This window comes from Triturus cristatus, chromosome 10, assembly GCF_964204655.1.
Source record: "Triturus cristatus chromosome 10, aTriCri1.1, whole genome shotgun sequence".
NCBI classification, from domain to species: domain Eukaryota; kingdom Metazoa; phylum Chordata; class Amphibia; order Caudata; family Salamandridae; genus Triturus; species Triturus cristatus.
This window is the reverse complement of record NC_140593.1, coordinates 671,052,011-671,071,764: the sequence shown is the minus strand read 5'-3', so window position 1 is coordinate 671,071,764 and position 19,754 is coordinate 671,052,011. Positions and strand designations below refer to the sequence as shown.

The window sequence follows — 19,754 nt, the reverse complement described above, 5'->3', positions numbered from 1 at the left end:
CCCATAAGGCGTGACCTAGCCGGTAACCCAGCCCCCCAGATTAGTATAAGAGTGGTAGCTGGGCCCCAGGAGATTAGATTATCCTGAACCTGCAACTTGAACAGAAACTCTGGACCTTCGACATTCGACGAAAGAAGAAGACTGAAGAATCTCCCTTGTGGCCAAGGAGTGGCTACCCTGTGCAAACAGGCACCATCAAGAGACTACCCTTTGCTTTGCTGAAGTTCTACGAGGGACCGACTGCAGAGCCCGACCAGAGCCTTGACTTCCAGACTTCTCCGACCCTGATCCACATCCACAGCCGAGCTGAGATCCGTGGAGGCGACGTGGGACCGGCGACGTGGGACCGGCTACCTGGGAAAAGTGGCTAGTATCTTCCAGCGCAGCTTCTGAGGCACCCTCGAAGTTGTGCACCGGGGATTGAGAAGCCCCAACCCCAAGCACCACCTGCACCGAAGATCAGCCCCCCACACTCCACGAGTCCTGCGTGGGGCCCTTCTGCATTTTCCTGCTTGCCGCGCCTGTCCGGTTGCTTGCCCGTTGGCTAGTGGCCTTTGTGACGACGCATCAAGAAATCTTCACTGCTGGTTTGGCTCCTCCAGACTGGCTCCCGCTTCCTTGCAAAAGAGAAGCACCCCAGACCTTCCTGGTCTGCACCAGAAGCAAGTCCTCCGTTCTTCGTGGGTTCCTCTTGCCAAGGCTTGGTGAGTCCTAGTTCAACTTCGACGCCGCCGACAGCAAGAGCCTTCGTGGGACAGCTCGCCTCCTGGTCCTGGTCGTCCTCGACGTCTCCTGGTACCCGTGGCTGCAGAGACAAGCTTCACCTTTCACCTGCAATCTTCACGACATCGCCTGTTCCTTCCTGGTTCCACGTGGTCACTGGCTAGTGACCTTGACTGTCCCTTCTGCTTGCAGGTCTCCTCTCTTCTTGATCCCAGCCTTGGGATCCACCGGACACTCTGCACTGACTGCCTGTCAGCAACTTTCCTTCAGGCATCCATAGAAGTCCACGACGAAACCCGACGCAAGTTCACACCTATGCACCCGCAGCCCGTGGGCTAGGTAACTTGGGTACTTTGGTGCTCACAAGGGTAGTGACTATCCTAGGGTCTAGTTTCCGAGTCTCGACTCTCTAGCTGCTTCAGAAGTGTCCTTAAACTGTTAATTTCTAACTACTAGTTATTCTATCGACTTTTACGCATTACGCGTGAGTGTTTCCACTCTGCACCTGAATCCCGTGGGCCTCCCACTTCCTAACTGTTGCTAGTGTAGTGTAGCCCCAGCGATTCCCTAGGCCTAGGCCTATCCTATTTCCGTGACAGTGGTCCTTATACCACTTCTTTAGTATATGGTTTGCGTGGCCCCTAGGGCCTAACTGTATTTCTTACCTGTGTGACTTAATGTATGCTTAAATAAGACTGTGTTGTACTTACCTCTAATCTCATAAAGAGTGCTGAGGGTTTGACTAGAATAAATACACTTTATTTTATATATATATCTGTTGTGGTGTCCTTTCATTTGGTATTCAAGGGATTATATATGGTATCACAGCTGGCTTCACATGCCATTCAGAGTTTAGCCTAAGACTGCTCTTGTCCATGCTACCACTAGGATAGCTGGTCTATAAGGTTGACTTTACAACCAATCACCATAAGGGTTGTTTGGACTGATATAAGGTGTACACTAGAACTAGTGACATCATACATCAGGCCAACTTCTCACAGTCACTGTCTTCCTCACAACTAGGAGATCGTTTAGATTTAGCTTTTTGAAGCCCCAGAATAAGCTTCCCCTCCCTATCCTTCAAGGTTTTAGTTGAAAAAGTGCAAAATATTTTACAGTCCTTTACCATATGCCGAGGGTAGGGGCAGTAAATACAGTTCTTGTAAGGGTCTTCAGCTTGAAGTCTTTTCTTCCCACATGTAGTGCTGGCCCTGAAAAGCCCTTTCTTAGATGACTAGATATGTTTTCCAATTAGTTTGAAGAAAAACTGCGCAGAGCTCAGGGAGACTTCCTTCACACAACGTGCAGTAGAAAATTTGGGGTACTCAGCCTGTCGGGAGTGTTCTACAGGGTGCTGTCACCTGATTGGCTGGAGTTTTTTTTTTTTTTAAAGGATATGGATAGGCTATTAAAGTACTTATTCATTATCATTATAGTGTATGATAATGTTATGTACTGCTTTATTATGGTACTGTGGGACTCCCACTTTGACGACGGGGAATGATTCAAGCATGGGAATCTATGAAAAATCCAATAGTGGAAAACCAACGTTTTTCTACAACAGATATTCAGGTCAAATGTGAAGATACCCAGGGTTTGTGTTTTAGCCATGGGGAGAGGAAGGCAAGAAATTGGGGATGCTGAGAAATTACAAAAATATGACAATTAAAAAAACATAGGTGGACACCTTTGTGCAAATGAACAAGTTACTCACCTTCTGTAACGCTTTTCTGGTGGATACAGTATCAGCCTGTGGATTCCTCACCTTGTGATTATCCCCTGCGCCAGCGACATTCGGAAACTTTTGTAGCTCTCCACGCCGACGAGGACGGCGTCACAGAAGCACGGCTCTGCTGACATCACTGGATCCATAAGAGGACCTCGTCAGCGTGATGACGTCAGTTCCGCCCTTTTTTCCGTGGCTTCGAGGCACACGGACGGATTGACAACAATATATATACAGTATACACAGTACATAATATACAAATCAACACACAGTGTGAAGAACAAAGCAGGAAGGCAAAATAAATAACACACTTCCTTTGACAGTAATAAATACATTTCGAAACATCATCACTATCGTTGGTATACAAGGGTGGACAACAAGGAGGCGGGTGGGTCAGTGAGGAATCCACTGGCAGATACTGTATCCACCAGAAAAAGCATTACCGAGGGTAAGTAACTTGTCCTTCTGATGGATACATCTGCCAGTGGATTCATACATCTGCCAGTGGATTCCTCACCTTGTGAAAAGATTCCCACAGCAGTCCCACTCCCGGAGGAGGGTGTCCTGAAGGACGGAACGAGCAAAGTGTCCGTCCCTCCTCACCTCGGAATCCAAGCAGTAATGCTTCGCGAAAGTGTGGAGGGAGGCCCAAGTTGCCGCTCTACAAATGTCCTCCACAGGAACACCTCTAGATTAGGCAGATATAGAAGACTTTGCCCTGGTAGAATGAGCCCTTACACCCTCTGGAGGTTCCTTACCGGCCAAAGAGTAACATATCTTGATGCACAAGATAATCTATCTGGAAAGGGTGCGCTTCTGCACCGCTCTGCCTTTCCTGCAGCCAACTAAGCCCACGAACAGCTGGTCATCCACTCGAAAGTCTTTAGTCCTATCGAGATAAAAGCTCACGCCCTCTTAGGGTCCAACCGGTGAAGCTGCTCCTCCTCCTTGGAAGGGTGAGGGGGAGGATAGGTGGTAGAAAGGGTAATGGACTGCCCCAGATGGAAAGGAGTTACCACCTTAGGCAGAAAAGCAGCCCTGGTCCTGAGTACCATTCTGTCAGCATGAATGGTCAAGAACGGGGTTTCGAACTTAGAGCTTGAAGCTCGCTTACCCTCCTTGCCGAGGTAATGGCAATGAGAAAACCTGTTTTGAAAGACAACAGCCTTAAGGGACACTTGTGCAAGGGCTCGAAGGGAGAACCCATCAAGTAAGTTAAGACAAGATTTAAGTCCCACTGAGGCACAATAAAGGGAGTAGGCGGAAATTTGTTGGTAAGGCCCTTAATGAACCGCAATACAATAGGTGACTTAAACAAGGACGCCTGATCCGGCAAGCAAAGGAAAGCCGACAAAGCCGATAAATATCCCTTTACAGTAGCTACAGCAAAGCCCTGCTGAGCAAGAGAAAGAGCAAACTGAAGGATGTTGCATAATCGAGCCCTCAAAGGGTCAATAGACTTCTCTCCGCACCAAAGAACAAATTTAGACCACCTATAGGAATAGATAGATTTGGTGGAATGACGTCTGGCAGACAATATTACATCTACCACGTCAGGCAGGAGAGAAAAATAATTCAGGTTGCCCCGTTCAATCTCCAGGCATGAAGGTGTAAGCTCTGGAGGTGGGGGTGTAGTACCTGCCCCTCCGACTGCGAGAGGAGGTCTGCCCTCAGAGGGAGACGGAGCGGAGGGCACGAGGAGAGGTGGAGAAGATCTGTATACCACACCCTTCTTGGCCAATCCGGGGCGATCAATATGACTTGGGCCCGGTCTTGGCGAATCTTCCTCAGAACCCGAGGAATCAAGGGTATGGGAGGAAACACGTAAAGGAGATGTGAGTCCCATCTCAACTGAAACGCGTCCCCCAATGCTCCCTGCATGAGATACTGGTGACTGCAGAATGACGGGCAGTGAGCATTCTCGTGAGTGGCAAACAGGTCCACACGAGGAGTTCCCCACGTCCGGAAGACATGACAAACCACCTCTGGATGGAGCTTCCACTTGTGGTCGGCAGAGAACAACCGACAGACTGTCTGCACGCACGTTCAGAACCCCGGCCAGATGATTTGCCATCAGACAAATCTGATGATCCTGAACCCAGGACCAGAGACGCAGAGCCTCTCTGCAGAGACAATGCGACCCCACTGCTCCCTGCTTGTTGACATACCACATCGCGGTCGTGTTGTCCGTCAGGACTTGAACAGACTGACCGCGAAGGGAAGGGAGGAAGGCCTTGAGTGCCAAACGTATCGCCCGTAACTCCAAAAGGTTGATGTGAAGCAACCTTTCCTCTGGAGACCAAAGACCCTTGATCTCCAGATCCCCCAGATGCACACCCCACCCTAAAGTGGATTCATCTGTTATTACTGTGGCCACCGATGGAGGTAGATAGAAGGGCTTTCCGTGAGACAGATTGCCCTCCACGCTCCACCAAGACAGATCCGCTGCAGCTTCTCTGGAGATCCTGACTGACTCCCTGAGATCTCCGTTGCGCTGATACCACTGCCTGCGGAGGCACCACTGGAGCACCCTCATGTGCCAGCGTGCAAGGTTGACCAACAGAATGCAGGAAGCAAACAGACCGAGCAGACGAAGGACCTTCAGGACTGGAACGACCGCTCCATTGTAAAACAAGGGAATGATTTCCTGTATGTCGAGAATTCTTTGAGGAGGAGGGAATGCCCGACACACAGTAGTGTCCAGTACCGCTTCTATGAACAGGTTGCGCTGAGAGGGCACTAGGTGAGATTTGGGCACGTTTATCGAGAAACCCAATTTGTACAACAGCTGGGTTGTAACCTGCAGATGATGAAGCACCTTCTCCGGCGACTCTGCTTTGATTAGCCAGTCATCCAGATAGGGAAAAACTGGAATCCCCGATCTTCTGACATGGGCTTGGTGAAGACTCGAGGTGCAGTAGTAAGACCAAACGCAAACTGATAATGTTGCGACCCTACCGTAAAATGGAGATACTTCCTGTGCGACTTCAAGATGGGGATGTGGTAATACGCATCCTGCAAATAGATCGACACCATCCAGTCCTCCTGTTGCAGCGCTTGAAGAACCTGCGCAAGGGTGAGCATCTTGAACTTCTCCTGCTTCAGAAAAAGGTTCAAGATCCTGAGGTCCAGTAATTGGACGTAGCCTGCCATCCTTCTTCGGAATCAGGAAATACCGAGAGTAGCATCCCTGACCCCTCTCCTGCTCTGGAACCACCTCTATCGCACCTTTTTTTAGTAATGTAAGGACTTCCTCCTGCAGGAGAAGAAGGTGGTCCTCCGAGCAAGCACCTTGGCAAGGAGGGTAATTCGGAGGGAATTCCCGAAAGGGAAGAGCGTACCCATTTTCTACAAGATCTAGAACCCAAAGGTCTGTAGTGACCGATTCCCAATCTTGTAGAAAATGGGAAAGCCGACCCCCCACAGGACCAACATGATCCAGAATGGTGGATCTAGGGCTGCTTTGCAGTGGTGTGAGGGAGGGAGTAAGAGGAGGAGGAGAGCTGTCGACCTCGAGCACGACCCCTGATCCTGCCCCTGTAGCTCTTATACAGGGTATTTGGCTGCTGCTGTTGCTGCTGCTGCTGAGGCTGCTTGTAAGTCCGAAAGGGCGACCTCCCAAAACCTCTGTATCTCATATAAGAAGAACCTCTAGGCTGTGCCTTCAGACCCAGAGATTTGGCCGTGGCTTTGCTGTCCTTGAACCTTTCCAATGCCGCATCCGCCTTTTTCCCCAAACAGCCCAGAACCATCAAAAGGCAGGTCCAGAAGCGTTGCCTGCACATCAGGGGAGAACTCCGAAGATTTCAGCCAAGCACTCCTACTTGTGGCGACCGAGGAGCCCATAATCCTGGCAACAGAGTCCACAGTGTTTAGGCCACTCTGGATAACCTGACGCGCAGCCGCCTGAGTGTCTGACAGGACTTCATTAAAGTTCTGCCTGTCCTCCTCAGATAACTTAGGAGCCAGCTGTTTAGCAGAATTCATGAGAGCGTGGATATAACGGCCCAAGAGACAGGTGGCATTTGTTGACTTTAAGGCCATACTCGCCGAGGAGAAAACTTTCTTCAACGATTGGTCGAGCTTTTTAGAGTCCTTGTCACTAGGAACCTGTGGAAAGGCCCTGGAAGACCTCTTTGAGCAGGCAGCCTGAACCACCAGACTTCCCGGAGAAGGATGGGAAGTAAGAAAGTCTGCATCTCCTGGAGCCGCACTGTACCTTCTAGCTACAGTCTTAGAAACTGCAGGAGCTGAAAAGGGCTTACGCCATACCTCCATGACTGGTTCAGTGATGGCCTCATTAAATGGAAGTAAAGGCTCTACCACGGTGGAAGGAGAATGTAGAACCTCAGTAAGGATATTAGGTTTAATTTCAGCAGTTGGCAGCTGTAAATCCAAAAGCTCCGCTGCTTTCCTAATGACCGTGTGGTAAGGAGCCACATCTTTAGAGGGAGTATCAGTTGGAGGAGTAATCTCCCATTCTGGTGACAAATCAAGGCCCCTCGCCTCCTTAAATTCCTCAAACAAGTCATCTGACTCCATAAGCTCACCCTGTTCCATCTCTTCCACCTGGTACCTTTGCTCCTCCAAAACTCTGTGCTTCTCGCCTGGACCTAATCCTCAGGACCGGCGTCGGCGGCGCCACAACCGACTCCGACGGAGCCGGAGTCGAACACGGATCCGGAGGAGCAGCCGGAGTCGAACGAGGTCGAGCTGGAGCCAGAGAAGATGGGAGCGGCGTTGACGTCCTCGGCGCCAGGAAATGCCAAGACGGCGTCGCTAGGAAAAATGGCATAAATGGAGCCTGAGCGTAGGCTTGAGGAACCCCCAGATTAAAGGCCATTGGACCCATGGGACCCGAAGGTGCTCCAGAGGGGTACATCGCTCTCGTAAAGACGCGATACATAGCATTTAAATAATGCGATGGGTCTTGTCCCGGGCCTGGAAAGAGGGAGTAAGGCTCAGATTGAGGCATTACCGGACTCGGGCCAATCGGCGCTGACAGTGGAGCCAGCGGAGTTGAAGACTCATCTGGAGCCGGAGCTTCTTCAACTGGAGCCGGAGAATGCGTCGGCATTGGTGATGGAGCCGGAGCCAGAGAGTGTTCCGGTGAAGCCGCAGGCGAGGTCAGGCAAACAGGAGAAGCAGGATTTGACACAGGAGCAGAAACATAGTCCTTTCGACGTCAAGGAGTAGGCGAAGTCGATCTCGGAGCCGTCTCCTTATCCGAACGGCGTCGAGAGCAATGCCTCTTCTTCTTTTTATGCATCTTGGACTTAGAAGCATGACCCAACGTCGACTTCGACCCCGACCGCGACCTTGGCCTCGATCGTCTTCGACCTCTCTTCTCTTTTTTCATCCTCGCTATAAATAACTTAGCTTCTCTTTCTTTTAAGGCCTTTGGATTCATCTTGCGGCAGCAAGAGCATCCCTCGACGTCGTGATCTGACAACAGGCACCAGACACAGTCCTCGTGTGGACCCGTGATGGACATGTGCTTACCGCACTCCGTACACGGCTTGAATCCAGACTTCTTCGTCGACATCTTGGAACAAGAAGCAAGAAGAAAGTAGAAACACTAGCAGAAACACAAAGTAACTAGCCAAAGCTACGGAGAGTCCCAGAAAACCGTTAGCGTCGACGGCGCGGAAAAAAGGGAACTGTCGTCATCACGCCGACGAGATCCTCTTATGGATCCAGTGATGTCAGCGGAGCCGCGTGTGGAGCCGTGCTTCTGTGACGTCGGCCTCGTCGGCGTGGAGAGCTACAAAAGTTTTCGAATGTTGCTGGCGCAGGGGATATTCACAAGGTGAGGAACCCATTGGCAGATGTATCCATCAGAAATGTGTGTGTGCTTTACTTAGTTCTAAAAATGGCTTTGACAAAAGGTTTAAAGCAGGGGACACCGAACATAAAGCATAAGCAGCAGCCCTGCTTAAACCTTCCTAATGAATGGTAAACCTTTTGGTCAAATAAATCCTTTGAGAAAGGTGCTGGACCTCATGCAAGCAAGTCTGTGTAGAAAAAGCCGGAGAAGCTACCTCCTACAAGGCATCAGAGCAATCCTCCCATGAGCCCGACCACACTACAAGATCTCAACATTAAAACCTAGAAGGAAAGGTGTTGCTACAGATATTCATGTCTCTTGGATTTCCTATTTGGATGAAAGTTGAAAATATATATGTTGTTGTAGTTAAGATGAGAGCACATGAACAATTAAACTATTTTCCATCAGATGGGCTCACTAAAAAGGTGGGGCTGGTCTATGGGTTCTTGTTGCTTATCTTTCTGCAGAGTTGAAGACCTCAATGGAAGATAGAACTTGTTCAAGTGACTGCTTCTGTAACAGATATGATTTCTGTTGTTCAGAATAAAGCAGAATATCTGATGCCTGACCTTTTGCAGTAACAGTAAAGAAAGTTTCTAATTGTTCATAGACAAGTGACCCCATGCACTGCAACTGTAAGGTATCAAGGCCAATCGCATAATGCAAATCTAAACGTAATCCCTCATCTGAATATTTCAAAGGGAGTAAATTCTCTGCTTCACTCATATAACCATAGTCTTTATTGGGTAATTCTTCCAGAGTACCCGAGTTAGAGCCAAATAGGACATGAAACTATTCATTACCTTTTTCATCAGAGGCAATTTCTTTTCTGCTAGCTATTTTCCTTGAAGTATGAGATCTATCTTAGGAGCCTTAACAGGTTGACTTTGTCCTCAGCCATTGTCCTTGGCGTAGTCACTAACTTTTATGTAGGCTCCACCTTCCTTTCCTTTAGGACACTAGACTCCAGTGGACCAGGAGGCAGCACTTACCTATGTCTGGGTGGAGATAATTCTGAATCTGCCTGAAAGACAGTAGCCATAAAATTAAAATAACCCCCCCCCCCCTTGAAACATGCCTCTAATCTGACAGAACGTGCAAAGCGAGCAAATGCAACCCTCTTTATAAGAGTTCATTTCACCCTCCTTCCTTCTATCCATCCATCCATCCATCCATTTACATCTCCATCTACTCATCCATCTGTCCACCCATTCACATTTCCATCTACCCACCCATTGCCCCAACCAGACACCCATCCATCCATCCATCCACCTTTTCAGTCACCAATATGTCCATGCATCCATCATTCTTGTTAACCATCCATTCGCTCTTCTCCATCAGTCTATTCTTCCACCATTCCATCCACTCACATTTTTATTAGCCAATCCTTTCACTCTTCCATGCTAACGTTCACCCTTTTATTATTCACTTCTTTCACATGCCCATCCAGTCATTCTTTCACCCTTTAATACTTCCTTTCACCTTGCTTCCATTTATCCTTTTACTTTCCTTTCTACCCGTCATGCTTCCATTATCCTTCGGTTCTTATTCCCCTTTCAATCTACCCATTTGTTTTCTCTCATGCTTATGTTTTCTTTTTAATATCTTTCTCTTTCATTCTCATTGTTTTCCTATGCATTCCTCTCTCTGCGTTTTCCCATATTTATTTATTTTTCCTTATGGGTTTCCTTTGCAGTGCATGACAGCTGAAAGGCCACAACTCGCTCTCGTAGTATCTACTAGTAGTGCGATTCATTAGCAATTTTCTGAAAAATAAGAGGACCATAAACAACTAAATATTGTTTATGTGGATCCAGTTCACCAGCTTATTAGGCTCAGTGGCAGCCCCCGCTTAAGCTACTAAAGAGTGAGGGTTACCTATTCCACTGGGTGCCTGAGAACTGATAGGGTTTTAAACATTCAAATCCAAATCTGAACAAAAACGGGTTTCCAAATAAGGCACTTCTGGAAAAACCTGTATGTGCTCGACCACTGGTTTATCTGTCTGCCTTTAAGATAGCATCAAAGCGGTACAAAAGGGGGTGGTGATGGACGGAGCATCAGAACCAATCAAACACTCACACCCAGTCAACAGATCCGGGTTTGATCCATCACCGTTCTTTAGCCCACTCTGCCACCCCAGTTCTGACATGGCCATATGCAAATCAGTCTGACCCTGTGCCTCATGGGAACATTCCAGCCCGAACTGCCAAGCCATGCCTTCCCTGGATCGGAAACAAGCTTCCTAGGACCGGTTTCTGGCATTTCAGCCGTCTTCAGCCAGGCTTGCTTGAATCCAGTGGCAAAGTGAGCAAGGGACTCACATCTGAGCATACCCTGCCAACTTATGGCGAACAAAGCGGTACAAAAGGGGGTGGTGATGGACGGAGCATCAGAACCAATCAAACACTCACACCCAGTCAACAGATCCGGGTTTGATCCATCACCGTTCTTTAGCCCACTCTGCCACCCCAGTTGAGACATGGCCATATGCAAATCAGTCTGACCCTGTGCCTCATGGGAACATTCCAGCCCGAACTGCCAAGCCATGCCTTCCCTGGATCGGAAACAAGCTTCCTAGGACCGGTTTCTGGCATTTCAGCCGTCTTCAGCCAGGCTTGCTTGAATCCAGTGGCAAAGTGAGCAAGGGACTCACGTCTGAGCATACCCTGCCAACTTATGGCGAACAAAGCGGTACAAAAGGGGGTGGTGATGGACGGAGCATCAGAACCAATCAAACACTCACACCCAGTCAACAGATCCGGGTTTGATCCATCACCGTTCTTTAGCCCACTCTGCCACCCCAGTTGAGACATGGCCATATGCAAATCAGTCTGACCCTGTGCCTCATGGGAACATTCCAGCCCGAACTGCCAAGCCATGCCTTCCCTGGATCGGAAACAAGCTTCCTAGGACCGGTTTCTGGCATTTCAGCCGTCTTCAGCCAGGCTTGCTTGAATCCAGTGGCATAGTGAGCAAGGGACTCACGTCTGAGCATACCCTGCCAACTTAAGGCGAACAAAGCGGTACAAAAGGGGGTGGTGATGGACGGAGCATCAGAACCAATCAAACACTCACACCCAGTCAACAGATCCGGGTTTGATCCATCACCGTTCTTTAGCCCACTCTGCCACCCCAGTTGAGACATGGCCATATGCAAATCAGTCTGACCCTGTGCCTCATGGGAACATTCCAGCCCGAACTGCCAAGCCATGCCTTCCCTGGATCGGAAACAAGCTTCCTAGGACCGGTTTCTGGCATTTCAGCCGTCTTCAGCCAGGCTTGCTTGAATCCAGTGGCAAAGTGAGCAAGGGACTCACGTCTGAGCATACCCTGCCAACTTATGGCGAACAAAGCGGTACAAAAGGGGGTGGTGATGGACGGAGCATCAGAACCAATCAAACACTCACACCCAGTCAACAGATCCGGGTTTGATCCATCACCGTTCTTTAGCCCACTCTGCCACCCCAGTTGAGACATGGCCATATGCAAATCAGTCTGACCCTGTGCCTCATGGGAACATTCCAGCCCGAACTGCCAAGCCATGCCTTCCCTGGATCGGAAACAAGCTTCCTAGGACCGGTTTCTGGCATTTCAGCCGTCTTCAGCCAGGCTTGCTTGAATCCAGTGGCAAAGTGAGCAAGGGACTCACGTCTGAGCATACCCTGCCAACTTATGGCGAACAAAGCTGTACAAAAGGGGGTGGTGATGGACGGAGCATCAGAACCAATCAAACACTCACACCCAGTCAACAGATCCGGGTTTGATCCATCACCGTTCTTTAGCCCACTCTGCCACCCCAGTTGAGACATGGCCATATGCAAATCAGTCTGACCCTGTGCCTCATGGGAATATTCCAGCCCGAACTGCCAAGCCATGCCTTCCCTGGATCGGAAACAAGCTTCCTAGGACCGGTTTCTGGCATTTCAGCCGTCTTCAGCCAGGCTTGCTTGAATCCAGTGGCAAAGTGAGCAAGGGACTCACGTCTGAGCATACCCTGCCAACTTATGGCGAACAAAGCGGTACAAAAGGGGGTGGTGATGGACGGAGCATCAGAACCAATCAAACACTCACACCCAGTCAACAGATCCGGGTTTGATCCATCACCGCTTGGCAGTTCGGGCTGGACTGTTCCCATGAGGCACAGGGTCAGACTGATTTGCATATGGCCATGTCTGAACTGGGGTGGCAGAGTGGGCTAAAGAACGGTGATGGATCAAACCCGGATCTGTTGACTGGGTGTGAGTGTTTGATTGGTTCTGATACTCCGTCCATCACCAGCCCCTTTAGTACCGCTTTGTTCGCCATAAGTTGGCAGGGTATGCTCAGACGTTGAGTCCCTTGCTCACTTTGCCACTGGATTCAAGCAAGCCTGGCTGAAGACGGCTGAAATGCCAGAAACCGGTCCTAGGAAGCTTGTTTCCGGTCCAGGGAAGGCATGGCTTGGCAGTTCGGGCTGGAATGTTCCCATGAGGCACAGGGTCAGACTGATTTGCATATGGCCATGTCTGAACTGGGGTGGCAGAGTGGGCTAAAGAACGGTGATGGATCAAACCCAGATCTGTTGACTGGGTGTGAGTGTTTGATTGGTTCTGATACTCCGTCCATCACCAGCCCCTTTAGTACCGCTTTGTTCGCCATAAGTTGGCAGGGTATGCTCAGACGTTGAGTCCCTTGCTCACTTTGCCACTGGATTCAAGCAAGCCTGGCTGAAGACGGCTGAAATGCCAGAAACCGGTCCTAGGAAGCTTGTTTCCGGTCCAGGGAAGGCATGGCTTGGCAGTTCGGGCTGGACTGTTCCCATGAGGCACAGGGTCAGACTGATTTGCATATGGCCATGTCTGAACTGGGGTGGCAGAGTGGGCTAAAGAACGGTGATGGATCAAACCCAGATCTGTTGACTGGGTGTGAGTGTTTGATTGGTTCTGATACTCCGTCCATCACCAGCCCCTTTAGTACCGCTTTGTTCGCCATAAGTTGGCAGGGTATGCTCAGACGTTGAGTCCCTTGCTCACTTTGCCACTGGATTCAAGCAAGCCTGGCTGAAGACGGCTGAAATGCCAGAAACCGGTCCTAGGAAGCTTGTTTCCGGTCCAGGGAAGGCATGGCTTGGCAGTTCGGGCTGGACTGTTCCCATGAGGCACAGGGTCAGACTGATTTGCATATGGCCATGTCTGAACTGGGGTGGCAGAGTGGGCTAAAGAACGGTGATGGATCAAACCCAGATCTGTTGACTGGGTGTGAGTGTTTGATTGGTTCTGATACTCCGTCCATCACCAGCCCCTTTAGTACCGCTTTGTTCGCCATAATTTGGCAGGGTATGCTCAGATGTTGAGTCCCTTGCTCACTTTGCCACTGGATTCAAGCAAGCCTGGCTGAAGACGGCTGAAATGCCAGAAACCGGTCCTAGGAAGCTTGTTTCCGGTCCAGGGAAGGCATGGCTTGGCAGTTCGGGCTGGACTGTTCCCATGAGGCACAGGGTCAGACTGATTTGCATATGGCCATGTCTGAACTGGGGTGGCAGAGTGGGCTAAAGAACGGTGATGGATCAAACCCAGATCTGTTGACTGGGTGTGAGTGTTTGATTGGTTCTGATACTCCGTCCATCACCAGCCCCTTTAGTACCGCTTTGTTCGCCATAAGTTGGCAGGGTATGCTCAGACGTTGAGTCCCTTGCTCACTTTGCCACTGGATTCAAGCAAGCCTGGCTGAAGACGGCTGAAATGCCAGAAACCGGTCCTAGGAAGCTTGTTTCCGGTCCAGGGAAGGCATGGCTTGGCAGTTCGGGCTGGACTGTTCCCATGAGGCACAGGGTCAGACTGATTTGCATATGGCCATGTCTGAACTGGGGTGGCAGAGTGGGCTAAAGAACGGTGATGGATCAAACCCAGATCTGTTGACTGGGTGTGAGTGTTTGATTGGTTCTGATACTCCGTCCATCACCAGCCCCTTTAGTACCGCTTTGTTCGCCATAAGTTGGCAGGGTATGCTCAGACGTTGAGTCCCTTGCTCACTTTGCCACTGGATTCAAGCAAGCCTGGCTGAAGACGGCTGAAATGCCAGAAACCGGTCCTAGGAAGCTTGTTTCCGGTCCAGGGAAGGCATGGCTTGGCAGTTCGGGCTGGACTGTTCCCATGAGGCACAGGGTCAGACTGATTTGCATATGGCCATGTCTGAACTGGGGTGGCAGAGTGGGCTAAAGAACGGTGATGGATCAAACCCAGATCTGTTGACTGGGTGTGAGTGTTTGATTGGTTCTGATACTCCGTCCATCACCAGCCCCTTTAGTACCGCTTTGTTCGCCATAAGTTGGCAGGGTATGCTCAGACGTTGAGTCCCTTGCTCACTTTGCCACTGGATTCAAGCAAGCCTGGCTGAAGACGGCTGAAATGCCAGAAACCGGTCCTAGGAAGCTTGTTTCCGGTCCAGGGAAGGCATGGCTTGGCAGTTCGGGCTGGACTGTTCCCATGAGGCACAGGGTCAGACTGATTTGCATATGGCCATGTCTGAACTGGGGTGGCAGAGTGGGCTAAAGAACGGTGATGGATCAAACCCAGATCTGTTGACTGGGTGTGAGTGTTTGATTGGTTCTGATACTCCGTCCATCACCAGCACCTTTAGTACCGTTTAAGATAGCATCAGTCATAAATGTCTTTGGTATGGGCAATGGTGGCATTATTCCCAACATCACCAGTGAGGACAGACTGCGACATCATGAACATGACAGTCATCTCTAACATCATAATTTTTTTAATTTGTTTTTCACATAGAGTCATGAATTCCAACTAAAGCTGTCAGCATTGAAATCCACCATGGTAGCTCCTAGAGACCTATCAGAGACAATCTAAAAATTCCACCATAAAAAAGGCCCCATGAGCAGGTCTAGCAGCTGAGTATGGAAAAGTAAGGTCAGGCTGTAATTTCTCCTAGAAAGGCACAGGTTCAGATGAAGAATTTGTAAAATCTGGAAATGGAGAAAGGTGACTTTGGAGAATGAGCTCTGCTTTAGAACCTGAATGTCTTTTAAAAGAGGAATGCAATCTCTCTCTTTTTCTGTGTTTATTATGTTTATTATTCCTGTGGTGTAAGAAATCCATTTCCATGGAGGCCTCCGGTTTTAAAGGGATTTTGACTCAACTTTACACTGTGACTTAGATACTGAAGTCTTTACCAGGCAAGATTCAACCCAAATAATGCAGCTTTTCTTTAACAAGTAGGCCTAGTGCAGAGCTAGATACTCGCTGAAGAGGAAGAGTTGTGGCCCACTCCAAACACCAAATGCTGATGGAATGAGGGAAGGGCACAGACACCTGCCTTTTCCATTTCTTACAGTAATTAAAACCCTAGTCTTGGGGTGGGGACACGCTTCCATCAAATAATTTTGGGAGGAAAAAAGTTCGAGAACATCTGATTCAAAAACTGTAGTAATCTACAGGAGTGCTGGATCTGTGCATCTGTGGGGCATCAAAAAGAGAAACTAACATCACAGATGTCATGGTGTTAGTATGGACCCAATACATCCAATAGATAAAACAGTTTCAAACATTTTCCAAATCCAGTCTGGTGCCTGAGGCACATCAAGTGAGGAATCTTCACAAATGATTATCAATCTAAATGATATATATGGCAATGCAGCACAGCATATTTAGAATTGCTGGAATCAAACAAAACAAACTATTTATAAATCCTAAAATTAAGGGTAAATATTATCTATAGGTTCTGTAATGGAAATGGATAGCATAGATGAAACTGGTTGTCTTTCTGCTGTCACTTTATGCAAATATATATGAATTGAAATTAAAATATAGTAACACTTAAACTGTAGTAGAAGAAAGATGCTACAATGAGACCATATTAATTGCGAACAGAATGCACTGTTTATTAAGTATTAGGTATCTTTTCAGTTCTTGTAGCCCATTTTTAATTGTATTTAGAGTTCTATAATGACATTTTAAAATTTTGCTTTTCATATGAAAATAGTTACAAATATAGCCAGCAAACTGCCTCAGTTAATTAAGCATTTGTCTCCGTCTTCTTTGTACAATGGGCATATCACAATCGTGAACTCTGGCAGGGCCAACTTAGCTTTTTATCCACCCCATGGTCACTAAAAGGTGCAGAATTAAATTTTCCAATAGTAAACCTTTTATATATAAAGTGTTAAAAAGGAAGCATTGTGACAGTAAGCACTATTGAAATCATGATAGTGGTTAGTATATAATTCAGGGTAACAGCTATCAATTTTTTTTCCCAATTTTTACAGAAAAATATAGAGAACCCCATCTATTTTCCTCTCTTTATTTATTCCAAAATCTGGATAAAAAGGGAAATAAGGTTATTTTGTGAGTGTTTTTAAATGCGGTCAGTCACGACTGTTGGGACAATAGCTGGGTGGATCGAAAAGTAAGGAAGTAAAATATGTATGTTTTTATATGATAGTACTGAGCTATCATCTATGGGTTTCACAACATTAAAATCTGTCAGGTATTTAAGTAATAGTGTATATTTATTGGTTAAGTAGATGTAGAAGTATATTAGTTTGGGTTTAATTTTTTCAAAAACTTTGAAATAAATATGGATAACCAGAGATGAAATTTTCCAAAAATAAATAAGAAAAAACCCACAAAGAAGTGTCAAAAAACAAATACCATAAACCTGGGAGTCTAATTATAATGCATATAATTGTTCTTCATATATGACAAGTAAGAAATACAGTAAAGAAACTGCTGCTACCTGAGCATCATTTGCCACTGCCAATGTGGAGATCTCTTCAGGATGTCCAAACCAGTGCTTCTGTGATCCGGAGTGTAGATCTTCGACCACAACCACACAGCCACAGGTGTAAGCAAAGAAACCTTCATGGTATTGAGAGTGGAAGCAAATGATTGTGGCAATTAAACTTCATAGTAATCATAAAGAAGTCTACAGATAATCCACACCTGTGTACTGTCCATGTCTTGTCTTCACCTCCCAACACGTACCTCTCTCTTTACTACCTAACACCACTTAACAAGGAAGGATCAGAGTTACTTACCAGTTATTCTGGTTCTCTAACACGGCCTCTAATATACATTCACATGCTTGAATGATTCCCAAGTGTCAAGTTGGGAACCCTGCATAAACTATGTTAATATAGAAGTACTTTTACTCTCAATAACATTTAAAATTACAAACACCTTTGCATCCTATTCACCTCATTATAAACGACCCAAACTCACAGGCCAGACGCTCAGATGGTCCCATCAGAGGCTTTCTTAACGGTCAAATGTTCTAGCTTGTTAAATGCTTTTGTTACATAAACACACATTGATGAACACCCGGGGGTGTAGGCATAGTTTGACAAATCTTCATGAACCTTTTAAAAAAAAGAAGTTCATCCACCTCAGGGCTGTCCTGGAAAGTTTCGGGGTGATCCGTCAAGCGGGGGCCAAGATTAGAGGGTGTTAAAACTGAATTTTTCTATGCAATATCCATAGGGATTTTTAAACAGCTCTACAGCCAAAATAGCTGAACAGAATTTCATCGAATTTGGAAGGAAGCTATATCTTTACCAGGCAAGCATGATTTTTGTGATTAAATGTAAATCTATTCAGTAGTTTTAGAGAAATTAAGGTTCACAATGTATAGCTATCTAGACAGTTAGGTTTGCATAAAGCTTGCGGGAGTACCGTAGGGATGTAACTTAATAAAGTAAAGCAAATCAATCAGCCAAAAGGGCTTTCTTTTGGCCAGCTGCCTCACTCCTGTGGGACCGAGAGAGGGGGGGGGGGTTTGGCCAGGTGAGGGTGGTTGAGCGCAGGGTCTGGCTAAATGCCAGGCTTTGTGGACCACCTCAAGCAGCGAGTCATTGGAAAAGTTATGTATGGGAATAAAATCTTACTTTATGTTTAAAAAAAAATTACTTGAAATTCACTGAAAAAAAAACAGAGGTTAAATTGACATTATAGTTTTTCTACAAATTCCAGAGTATGACTAAATGTAACTACGTCCAATACTCATTTGTCCAAAATAATGATCTGCTACTTTCTTAGGCAATGAGAAATTCTTCCCTCCATTGGAAGCTTGAGTGGAGGCAGTGGTTATTCTTAGTGAGTCAGACTCTCCTATCCCTGGGGTCCTACACTGACCATTGATTTTAACTTCTTCCTTGGACTGACTCATTTTGTTGCTTATGCTGTTTCTGTGGCCTGTTTGATGGCCAGAACGGTCATATTGCTTGTATAGGCAAAAGTGGTTTTCCTGTGAAAAAGGCTGCCTAACTTGGAGTATACCAAGAGGTCTGGTTGATTCAGTATCCATCTTAATTGACTGAAGTATGCCGTCAATCTTCTCGCCGAAAATGATATTCCTCTGAAACAAAATATCCATTATTTTCAACTGCATCTCAGGCCTCAAAGAACAAGTTACTTACCTTCGGTAACGCTTTTTCTGGTGGATACAGTATCTGGCTGTGGATTCCTCACCTTGTGAATATCCCCTGCGCCAGCATTCCACGGAACTTTTTTCCCCAGCACTCCACGCCGACGTGGACGACGTCATAATGCATCGGCTCCGCTCGCGACTCCGTATGACGTCACCGGAGCCATAAGAGAACCGCGTCGGCGTGATGATGTCAGTTCCACCCTTTTTAGGTCTAGCCTTGCTATCGCGTGAGCGATCGCAAAGCGAGACTATAGGGGCTTTTAAAAGTGCTCCCAAAAAGCGGATTGCATTGCTAGCACGCGCACAATCACGAGCTTGGTGCCGCCATGCACTCCGCTTTTTGGGAGCACTTCAAAGGGTTCGCTCCCCCGCCCCCAAGCGCGCGCGTGCCACGCTCCGCCGGGCTTGTTTTAATTAACTTCACACGTGGCGCCCATTTCCTAAGCGCCGTGCTTTCAACTTTAAAGCGCCATCTCCCCGTGCTCTCTTCCTGGCCGGTGTTCCGTCGTTTCCAGCTCCCGGTCTGTAAGCGCTTCCCCAGCGTGTGTGCGCGGTGCGTGGAGGTCGGTGTGCTGTAACATCATACCACTGCGTGGAGGTCAGTGTGTGGTAAGAGACGTTGCGGGTAGGCCGGTGTGCGTAGGTAAAGCAGCGTGCAATAACTTCAGACGCACCTCACATGCAGCCCCAGGCAGCTGCAGAGCTCCCTCCGCCCGCAGACCTACCCCCCCCCCCCTCTGGCTGCCTCGCCTGGTAACAGCATAGGGCCCTCTCCCACACACACGGCCAATAACGACAGCGCGGGCCTGGCGGACGCAAAATCCATTTTCCCCACGCCGTTTTATCTCCGGGCGCTGCGGCGGGACATGACATGATAATGAGCTAAATGTAAACTGGGAGCGGATCGATGCACCGCCCGCATCCGCTGCTGAAATAAAGGCACCGGCTGCACACGGGTCTCCCTGGCACCAAGGGTGCTTGTAGTAAAAGGCTGTTCAACGAAACATAGCTGAAACTTGCACTTTTTAGTTATTGATATGGTAACTAATGCTGCGC

General features: G+C 47.9%; 1 protein-coding gene across 2 annotated transcripts in view; it reads right to left on the bottom strand.

Annotated features, from left to right (window-relative positions):
* Window positions 1–19,754, bottom strand: part of WDR90 (WD repeat domain 90) — a 1,426,420-nt gene that overhangs the window by 596,417 nt on the left and 810,249 nt on the right. For both annotated transcript variants that reach the window (XM_085628141.1, XM_085628142.1), the window contains exon 31: window positions 17,010–17,131. In XM_085628141.1, the coding sequence (XP_085484267.1) occupies window positions 17,010–17,131 (122 nt within the window). The remainder of the gene's footprint in view (window positions 1–17,009; window positions 17,132–19,754) is intronic.